We start from the raw sequence: 11,457 nt of genomic DNA on the forward strand, positions 1-11,457 counted from the left end.
TTTTATGACTCTGCCTTGAATTTCATTTCATTCCCTGGTGTCACTCTCTCCTAAAGATTCTCATGAGATCTAATTATGTTACACCATGACACCAGGAAAAGAGAATCCCATGGTTTGTGTTCTCAAAGTATCCAATCTTAGCTATGGACTAAACATAAAGCAATATATAATGACTAAGCCCTTGCAAGAAATGGTATCTTAAACATCCTATTCTAAACTTAAAGGGTACGACACCACATCTGTTTTACAGGAAATACAATCAGAGAAGCAAAAATATCCAGTATAAAGTGATCCAAAAGCTACAGGATGACTTTCTTTGACAAGGTTCACAAATTCAGCTTCCTGCTGTCCACAGAGGTAGCCTACAGCCATGCCAAAGGGTCAATCAGATTATATCTCAGAAGATGCCTGAAGTCCCAGTGCCTACAGGCTTAATCTAGTTACCAACAGAGCCAATCAAAAGAAAGGCATGAATGAGGGGCAGGTCCAAACCTATAGATACTTCAGATATATAGATGGGACAGATCCTTGATCCTGACCATCCTCCAACAAGTTGAATCTGTGGAGTGATCTGAGGCAGTAGTGGTCATCACAGAAAGGTAAGGCACTACCAGTGAATGGGAGGGTGGAAAGTGGGCTTGGATGGGTGCTTTGAGAGACTCCATGGAGAATCAAAGAGATCACAAAGAACAAAAATATATCTTAATCATCACCAGCTCTCCAAGTAGGTAGAATTGGGGTTTGTAGAGAAGTTTAAGAGGAAACCAAAACTCTTCTGGATCTATGTTTCTATAAGGTTCTGGTAACTGAAAGTCTGATTCAGTCCACAGAGTTGCAGCTGGTTTTTTGAAGACATCTCTTGCTCTAACCCATAGACGTAACTATTTTCAATTTACAGGTGCAGATGCAGTGGCAGGAGATATGTTCCTATCAGGTCCTATGGGGAGTGTTGCTTTAAAAATTCAGCAAGTACAGAATATAAAATCCCATTAATAATTTGATATTATACTCCTCTTTTTCTAGTGGTTTTGGCTTACTATTGGATTCTATGTGACATTATTCTTATATAGGTATCCAGTGGGAATTTGATTGTATAGATGGAAAGAATAGTAAATGATTCATCTCAAATTGTTTATAGATGATATTTCACAAAGTATCACTAAAGAGGAGGGCTTAAAGACAAGCCCACCACTGCTATATATTAGAAAGGCATATGATGACATGTGGCACCAACTCTTGAGTTTACCTTGAAATTAAAACAAAATACCACATAATAGAAGTTCTGGTTAATAAAAAACATAAGTGATATCCCAAGTCACTAGTTCCTTACTGTGCATGGAGATCTTTCTGAAACAAGATATAGTACACCTAAAGTTTACAATGCTAGAAATCTGAGTCCATGATTTTCATTTTGCAATAGGTTTAATAACTATCACTGTGTGACTTGATTCAAAGACATCCTCAATGTTTTCTTCATTCTTTTGAAAAGTGTTTGGAAGAATAATGCAAATTATTATATTAACCATGCATGGCTTATTTTCTCAGGAGAAGTAAGAAGACATTTTTAAAACACTGGTGAAGTCATATCTTCATTTTGCTTTTATATCCAGGTTTAGAAATGACTCCTGCTGTCTTCCTGGTAATCCTGTGTTTGGGAGTTGTGTCAGGTGTTTCAGCATTTGATCTCAGTTTGGATGTCGAATGGGAAGAGTGGAAGATAAAATATGAGAAGTCTTACACTCCGGTTGGTATCCAGGAACATGTTCAGAGGGGTCCCAGAATAAAAATGTCTAAGTACATAAGAGATCATAGGTGCCCCACCACAACCTCCACCACGGAGAGATTTCATAATAAAAATCGTTGTGAGCACAGGATGTTCAGATTCTCTTTTCCTTAGTATGTAAAAGTGAGACCATAGTATCCTGAGATCCCTTCCTTGGCCTCTATTCACCTATAGCAGCAAGTCTGCAAGGTCCATCTGTGCAGGAGTTTAAATAAAATTGTCTTCCATTATATTCTCATCCAGGAAGAAGATGTACTGAAGAGAGCAGTATGGGAAGAAAATGTGAAAAAGATTAAACTGCACAACATGGAGAATTCCCTGGGGAAGAATACCTACACCATGGAAATAAATTACTTTGCTGACATGGTGAGTGTGACATGGATTGACTCATACTTTGCTTCCTTTAGTGCTTTACATGGAGTCTTTTCTTTAATAATCATTTATATACTTTTTCTGGAAGACTGATGAAGAATTCAAGGACATGATAATTGGTTTTACATTGCCAATTAACGACACAGTGAGAAGTCCCTGGAAGCGTTCACTTCATAGTAATTTTCCTTACTCTTGGAATTGGAAAGATACTTTGCCCAAATCTGTTAATTGGGTCAAGGAAGGCTATGTGACTCGTGTGAATGATCAGGTACGACAGTGTAACATGCTTTTCTTCTCCTTCTCCTGCTGATCATGTTTATCCTCCTCCTCTTCTTTTTGATTTTGTTTGTTTGCTTGCTTGCTTCCTTTTTTGAGATTGGGTTTCTTGTTTAAGAACCCTATTTGTCCTGGAACTCATTTGGAGACCAGCCTGGTCTTGAATCCACAGAGATCTTCCTGTCTCTGTCTGCCAAGTGCTAGGAATAAAGACATGCACCAACATGCTACGCTTTGCCCATCTGCTCAAACCACATGAATGTCAATACAGGAAATGTCTACGTATTGAAATTGAATTTGGAGGGATTTGCAGTTGATTTATTAAATAACATGTTTCTTCTTTGAAATTTTTATACACTTTAGAATGTATATTGATCTTCCAGTGTGTCACAGATACTCTCCAACTTTTAGATTCTCTTCTAATTGTAGAACTCACACCCCCTTCTATTGTCATTAATAACCCTTAAAACCAATAACTCTTGCTCAAATATCCGGGTGTGTATCTCTCTCTCTCTCTCTCTCTCTCTCTCTCTCTCTCTCTCTCTCTCTCTCTGTGTGTGTGTGTGTGTGTGTGTGTGCGTGCATGTGTGTGTGTGTGTGTATCTGTGTTTGTATACTTGAGCAGGTGCCTACTGCCAGCATTCAAGTCCTCTAGGAGACTGACCACTCCTTCCTATGATCTATCAACTGTCAATTCTCTATTTTCATCTCCATTTTCCTTCTATGTTGTTTCTTGCATTTGTATTGGTATATGGATGACCATATTTTCTTCTATGCTTAGGGAAATTGTAAGTCTTGTTGGGCTTTTCCTGTGGCTGGTGCCATAGAAGCACAAATGTTCAAGAAAACTGGTAAACTGATCCCACTGAGTGTGCAGAACCTAGTGGACTGTTCTAAACCTCAAGGCAATAGAGGTTGTAATGGGGGTACTACAAACAGTGGCTTCAAGTATGTTCTGGAGAATGGAGGTTTGGAGGCTGAGGCAACCTATCCATACGAAGCAAAAGTAAGCAGACTTCCTACATTGTTATTTCAGCTCAGCTTGTAGTAAATGACAATTGTAGAGATATTACACTATCTTCAGAGCTCATATTACATAGTAGAATCTTTTTGTACACAAACAGTGCTGTTGTTATGTATTATTTGCATAAGTTTTTGGTATGAGGTTATATTGACTTTTTTCCTTTTGTGTACATGGAGAATATGTGAACAGTTGTACAGATAATTCAGAACTCTGTGGCACACAGTATTCTTATAATTAGGAACACCTAATTGGTTGTTATTGAAGATAAAAGAACTTATGTTTAGCTTCTAATCATCTGGTAGCATTTTGCTTCCTGGGATTATTTTTGAAACTCATTACTTCACTGTATTCATTTGCAAAGTGTTGATTGCTGTGGTTCTTATTCTTGCTCCCAGGCAGTATGTGGGAGGAACTGAGTTTCTACTTCTTTATCTTTTAAAGGAAGGACTATGCAGGTACAATCCTAAGAATTCATTTGCAACAATCGAAACATTTGTGGCCCTTTCAGAAGATGAAGATGTCCTAATGGATGCTGTAGCAACTAAAGGGCCTGTTGCTGCTGGAATTAATGTTGTCTACAGTTCTTTACGGTTCTACAAAAAAGGTTAGTATATTTTCTTCTAGATATGAAAAAAAAACACTTGTGACATCCCTACACCATGACAAGTTCATAGAACAGATGCTATGTAAAACATATTATGTGAATATTTGAGTTTCTGGATTTTACTCATCCCCGTGCAAAAGTATTGAATACTGAATTTCACTTGATATGAACCTCCACATGATAAAATTTATTGGTTAGCTAAGTTTTCACAATTTCTCACTTTGGTGGATGTTTTGCAGATTTCCAAAGACAGATTATATGAAACCAAATTATAAGGGAGTTTTTCAATTAAGTACTCTATGTTCTGTAAGTTTAACTTAGCATAAGATTCTAGTAATATAAGCATACAATGTCAAGAAGTCATCTCATATGCTTGTGGACCAGAATCATTATGAAATCTGACAACTTTGAATGACTTCAATTTTTTATAACCATATGTATATATGTGTGTAATATATATGTACATATGCAAACATATAACAATATATATATACATATATATATATGTTTATATATATAAACATATTGTTATAGATGGGATCAATTCATAAAGCTCATTATTCTATTGTAGTTTACATAATTTCAGAGATCTTTGAAAATGCCTCCCTGTTGTTGGTGGCAGTGCTCACTATCATGTATTCTTTGCATCTCATGTCAGCTTCCATTTTATTTCTCAGGTATTTATTATGAGCCAAGGTGCAAACATCTTGTGAATCATGCAGTTCTGGTGGTTGGCTATGGATTTGAGGGAAATGAAACAGATGACAATAACTACTGGCTGATTAAGAACAGGTATAAACTGACAAAATTTTACTGTATTTAAAATTCCAGGGGCTACAAATATGGTTTAGTGGTTAAGGGCCTGATACCCTAACAGGAGATTCATGAAGAGATTGAATGCAGCAGTCAGTATTTTGATGCACAGACTAGAAAATTTGACCCATTTAAGTTGAACAAAGTTTATTCTTGTTTTTTCATGTACAGATGTGATGTCTGTTTGCCTATGTGCATGTTGTATGCATGTGTGTGTGTGTGTGCAAGTGCACCTGTGCAGAGGTCTGATTTTAACATCACTTGTTTCTCAGTCATTATACAACTTTCATATTGAGGCAGTGTTTCTGACTGATCTAGGAATTTTTCTTTAGCTAGCCAGCTTGCTACAAGTATACCCCATGTCCATTTCCCAAAAATGTTCATTACATGCACAGTACAATGTGAAACTGGGTTTTAAATGGCCCTTGGAGTTGATCTCCACTCATTAAACTCTGAGCTACCCTATATAATTCTAAGAACTTAGTACCAATATGCTATTGTGAAATTTCCATTCTTACTCTGGTTTCGAGAATATCAGTGTCATGTAAGAACCATTACTTTTGTCATACATAAAACATGTTTTCAGTTCTCATGCATGTATGGGTAGAAATTCCCATTCTCTGCTGTAGATTTCACATCCAGTTTGAGGCACCCCTTTCTACTCAGGAGTAGGTATTTTGCTTTCCCTAATACGGCTGTTATGTTGGCCTCTTGCCAGTTATTATGTCTATCATGTGTTACTATTTCGACTAAGTGGAAAATATGATTTATTTCAGCTGGGGTAAAAAATGGGGATTGGGCGGATATATGAAGATCGCCAAAGACAGAAACAACCACTGTGGAATTGCAACATTTGCTCAGTATCCTATCGTGTGAGCAGCCTAATGGTCACAAGGAAGCAAGCACATGGAATGAGACTCCATTTGCAGAGGAGTGCCATCCACTCCAATGAATGGCCTTTGATGAGTATGTTAAACTCTTAACTCCCATGAAATCCATTTGTAATGTGAATTCTGGGAGTTTTCAAATATTTCACATGCCAACTGGAATTTTTGTTTTCATTGATGTATACTTACGTCTCCTAAAATAAATATTTTTCAGTTTTAATACTTGTGCAAATAAAATCCTTCAAAAAAGAAACTTTAAGTATAATTTCTAGCTTCTATATCTTTTTGTGCAGTTAAATTTTGTAGTAAGAAATGCAATTCATAATGAAGTTGGGATTGAGTGTTAGTCTGGTATTCAGGAAAAAGCGTGGGTAGATATTCTGTGATGGATGTTATACTTCATTAGGTATTCATTGAATATAAAGTTCTATCTATCCACCTGAGACCTTTCTCTGAAAGATTATATGATAATTTCTGAATTGGAGATTTTTAGCAAATTGGAGATTTTAAAACAAATGCACCCAGTGTCAACTTGTGGCCCCTCTGTGAAATAAGAGGTCACCATGACTTCAATCATGTAGTAGGTTCCAATAAACCCAGCAATCCTACCACAATAGGGTCTGCTAAATGCGTCAGAGCAGAATTGGAGACAAAGATATTAAAATGCCTCTATATATGATATAGAGCTCTTTATAGGAGAAATAAAGGAATTAATGAAGGCAGAAAGAGCAAAGGAAATGAATAAAGGAGTTCAACACCTAAGAGTAGAAATAAAACTAATGAAGATTTATTAAACTAAAAGAAACCTGGAAATGAAAACTTTAGGTATTTGAATATGAACCTCAAAGAAAATCTCACTAATAAAAAACTAGAGAAGAAAGAAAAACTTTTTTATTAAATTATTTTATTTGCTTACATTACAAAAGATTCCCTCATCCTTGTCAGTACCCCTTCCCTGAGTTCTTCATCCCATCCTCCACTCCCCTGTCTATTAGAGGGTGCTCCCTCACACCTCACCTCTGACATCCTCCCTATTTCCTGGGGCTTCAAATTTCCATGGATTTAAGAGTGTTTTCTCTTATATCCTCATAAACTTAAATGTTATTTAAATCATGATCTTTTCATTTTTTATTTTAAATTTTTGTTCTAAAAATTTGGATACCAAGGAACTTTCTGCTGAGTATCTATGGCACTCTACAACTAGGCATACTTATGCATGGTGAAAAGAATGGATCTGCTCACTGCCAAAGTCATGATCTTGATCAGGTATTAAATATGGGGAAAGGGAATGTTTGTGTTTATTCTGCAGAATCATGAAGGAGCATGGTGGTCACCAGATAAACAGTGAGACATACTAATACCAGGACAAAGAATGATACTGACCTGTGAGCTTGCTGAGTGCTGTGTCAATGGTGACTGGGAAGCTGTATTGAACATATGTTCCTGACCCACCATGGCTTACCTATACCCCTGATGGGACAAGCTGCCTTGCCTCAAGCTTTTAGAATTTGTGGAACAAAGAATCAAAAAGAGAAGTCATAATGCCTCTTGTATTGTTCTTAAATGTGACCAATTATTCAAACTCAATCATGGACTGGTCTAGAAATCAATCCAATATTGGAAATAACAGTCTTTATTTGGAAGTCTGGTTCTGGGAATTTTCAGAGACATATGGAAGTTAGCTTCAGTTCTTTACGATGTTACGTTAGCAAGACATAAAGTTGGGGCAGGATCTGGATTTCAAACAGTTGTTAGCACATGTGTTAAGGTTCTTTTATATTGTCAAGTTAAAATTAGTTTTGTTTCTTCTACAGTATTTAATGTAAGTTGCATTGATTGTACACCTTCTAATTGTTTTTCTTCTTTGAAATCTGGTATGCCTATCAACCAGCTTTTGTTTTAGTGCCCAGAGTAACACAGAACCTTGGCATTCTAAAAGTAGCTGTCAAGTACTGGAAGAAATGAGTGAGGCTTTAAGCAGAAGTAGGAGGATATTGGGTTTGATTATTGCTGGTATAACAGCTTTAATTACATTAATTGCTAGCACCACTGCTTCTGCAATTGCTATGTCAGAAGAAGTTAAGACAGCTATTTTTGCTAATCATTCAGCAAAAAATGACATCTGAAATGTAAATAAATAAAATATCCAACTAAACTAAAAGAGTATCCTCTCCCACAGAGGCTATACTAGGCAGTCCTCTGCTACACATGTGCCTAGTCCACAAACAAGCCCATGTATGCTCCTTGATTTTTGACTGAGAGCTCTGAGGGGTCATGGTTAGTTGACACTGTAATTCTTCCTATGGGGTTGCCATACCCTTCAGCTCCTTTAGTCCTTCCTCTAATTCTTTCATATTGGTCCCTGACCTAAATCCAATCATTGGCTGGAAGTTTCTGCATTTGTTTCGGTCAGTTTCTGGTAGAGCCTCTCAGATATCAGTCATGCCAGGCACCTGTCTGCATGTACAATATAGCCTCAGTAGTAGTGTCAGGCTTTGGTGTGTGTGCATGAGATGGATCCTAACTTGAGCTAGTCACTGGGTAGCCTGTCTTTCAGTCTCTGCTACATTTTTTGTCCCTGAATTTTTTTAGACAGGAACAATTCTGTGTTAAAAGTTTTTGAAGATGAATGGATGGGCGCCTACCTCAAATTGCAGCTATGGCTATCTACTGTGGGTGACCACTTCTGGATCCATCACCCCAGTGTTGGGCATTTTTGCTCATGTCATCCCCATTGGGTCCTGGTAGCCTTTCATATCTCAGGTCTCTGGGACTGTCTAGGGGTACCCCTGACACCTAACCCCCAATTCCAGGCCCTCTGGGTATCCCTCTTCTCTCTCTCTCTGTGACTGTTTGTTTATGTTTGTCCCAGGGAGTGGCACTATTAGAAGACGTGGCCCTGTTGGAGTGTGACCTTGTTGGAAACTGAACAAGTGACTTCTGAATAAATAATGGGTAAAGACAGAAATATAAAACAGTATTAAAGATTTTCTAGAAGTGAATGAAAATGTAATACATAAGATATCCACACTTATGGGGGAATTTTAAGGATGTTCAAATAGGAAAATGTATACATCCAAGTGCCTTCACCAAAAGTTAGGAGCAACTTCATACTAATAACTTCATAACCTAAGTGAAAGCATCATAATGAAAGGAAGAACTCACACCCAAAAAGAGTAAATGTCAAAAAACAAAACAAAACCTGAAAGGTGAAAGAAATAAAATAGGAACAATAAAAGAATAAAAAGAATCAATGAAACATTGGAGAATATCAAGGAGATGGACAAACCTTTAGCCAAATTAGGTAATAGGTAAAGAGAGGAAATCTAAATTAAAATGATACATAAAAGGCCGAACATAACAACAGACCCCTTAAAAATCCAGATAATCATAAGGACATAGTTTAAAGCCAGTACAGCACTATATAGAAAAACATAAAAAGCTGGATAATATTCTTGATGTATTGTCATTCATTAGGTTAAATGAAGATCAGGTTAGCAGTTTAAGCAGACCTATAACCCTTTCATAACTAGAAGCATTCATTATTGCTCTCAACACTAAAAATAGAGCAGGGACAAATGTTTCAGTACAAAATTCACAAGATTTCCAAACAAGAATTAATGCAAGTACTCCCCAAATTATACTACAAATTATAAACAGAAGGAATATTTTCAGTTCATTTTATGAGGTAATAATTACTCTGAATGCTAACCCATATAAAATTTGAAAAAGCATAAACTTATCACACCAATTTCCTTTATGGACATAGAGGAAAATCACTAACAAACCAAAGACAAGAATGAGATGCAGGTCTGTTTCAGAGTACGCAAATCAATAAATGTGACTCACCATAATAAGAAACTGAAAAGCCAAAACTTTATGAGCATTAAATGCAGAAAAGAGCTTTGACAATAATATAACACCTTTTCATCAAAAGTAGGAGGAGGAGGAGGAAGAACTGCATAGATTAGGAATACAAGGATGCAAGATGTATTTCAACATATATCATTTCAAGATATATAAATTCAGTACACAGCAACGTCACTTAAAAGGAGCCAACGTCACTTAAAAGGAATAGTCACTAAAACCAGGAACAAGACAAGGTTGTCCATTCTTTCCATACCTATTTAAAATATCACTTGAAGTATAAGCTAGAACTATAAAAATATTGAAAGAGATCAAGTGGATAACAATAGAAAGTGAAAAAAGGCAAAGTGTCTATATTTGTAGAAGATATGATAGGATATATAAATGACTAATAAATTTCCTCTGGTTAACTCACATGGCTAACAAACACTTTCAGCAGATTAACAGAATATAAACTTTAAATCACAAAGCAGAATAACCTTCTTATATCTAAGTGAGTAATGGTCTGAAAATTAGACAAGGGAAGTGACATCATCCCCAATTGCTTCAAAATTTATAAAATATCATGGATAGAACTCTAATGAAGCAAGTAAGAGGTCTGTATGATAAAACACTTTAAGAATTGAAAGAAGAAATTGAAAACAATATCAGAAGATGGAAATATTTCTCTAGCTCCTGGATCACTAAGATTAATAGGATAAATAGGGTGAAAATGTTCATATACAAAAAGCAATGCACAGATTCAATGAAATCCACACAAATATTTGAACACTATTCTTCACAGTAGATGAATGGACAATTTTCAACTTTATATGGAAACACACACACACACAAACACACACACACATATGACAGCATGACAGCTAATACAATCCTGAGTGCTGAATGACCCGCTGGAAGTAACAGTATCAATGACATCAAATTATACTACAAACTATAGTGCTAAAAATTAGATGGTTTGGTACACCACACACACACAGACACACACACACACACACCAGATATTTTGAAAAGAAATGGAATTGAATTGAAGACCCAGACATAATTACACACACATATAGACAAGTTAATTTTTAAAAAGAAGTCATAAATACACACTGAAAAGCACAACATCTTCATTAAATGATGCTTGTATTATGAGATGGATGCACGTGGAACAATTTAAATAGATTCATACTCCACATGCTGCAAGAAACACAACTCCAAAAGGATCCAAGACCTCAAGACGAAAACAGACACACTTAACCTGATGGAAGAGAAATTAAAGAATATCCTTAAACTCATTGGCACTGGAAAAGACTTTCTGAGCAGAGCACTTTTAGCACAGGCACTAAGATCAATAACTTATAATTACGACCTCATGAAGTTGAAAAGCTTCTGTAATGGAAAGCAGCAGCATAGAGTTTGAGAAAATATGTTTTCCAACTTCTCATCTAATGGAGGTCTAATACCCAAAATATATAAGGAATTCAAAAAACTGAATAACAAGAAAATAAGCTACTCAGTATAAGAATGAGGTACAGATCTAAAAAGGAATTCTGAAAAGAGCAAACTAGCATCTGTAGATATCAGAGAAATGAAGATCAAATTTATTTGAGATTCCATTTTATATCAATTACACTGGATAAGATGCATAACACAAGCGATACCTATGGTGGAGATAAGTTTGAGCAAGAGGGACACTCATCTATTGTTGCTAGGACTAAAAACTTGTACAACCATTATGGAAATCAGCATGGCATTTCCTCAGGGAGATGGCAATCAATATATGTCAAGATCCAGCTATACTACCCTTGTACATATTCTCAAAGGATTTTTAACCTATCAAAGA

General features: G+C 36.2%; 1 protein-coding gene across 1 annotated transcript; it reads left to right on the forward strand.

Moving 5' to 3' along the window:
• The first annotated feature begins 1,618 nt into the window (after positions 1–1,618).
• Positions 1,619–5,748, forward strand: LOC114634595 (cathepsin Q-like). The gene is made up of 7 exons (XM_028783175.1): positions 1,619–1,744; positions 2,027–2,149; positions 2,244–2,423; positions 3,213–3,437; positions 3,897–4,059; positions 4,737–4,851; positions 5,649–5,748. The coding sequence occupies exons 1-7, from the start codon at positions 1,619–1,621 to the stop codon at positions 5,746–5,748; spliced, it is 1,032 nt and encodes a 343-aa protein (XP_028639008.1).
• Positions 5,749–11,457: the final 5,709 nt, after the last annotated feature.

Source organism: Grammomys surdaster, unplaced genomic scaffold, assembly GCF_004785775.1.
Source record: "Grammomys surdaster isolate TR1022 unplaced genomic scaffold, NIH_TR_1.0 1027, whole genome shotgun sequence".
NCBI classification, from domain to species: domain Eukaryota; kingdom Metazoa; phylum Chordata; class Mammalia; order Rodentia; family Muridae; genus Grammomys; species Grammomys surdaster.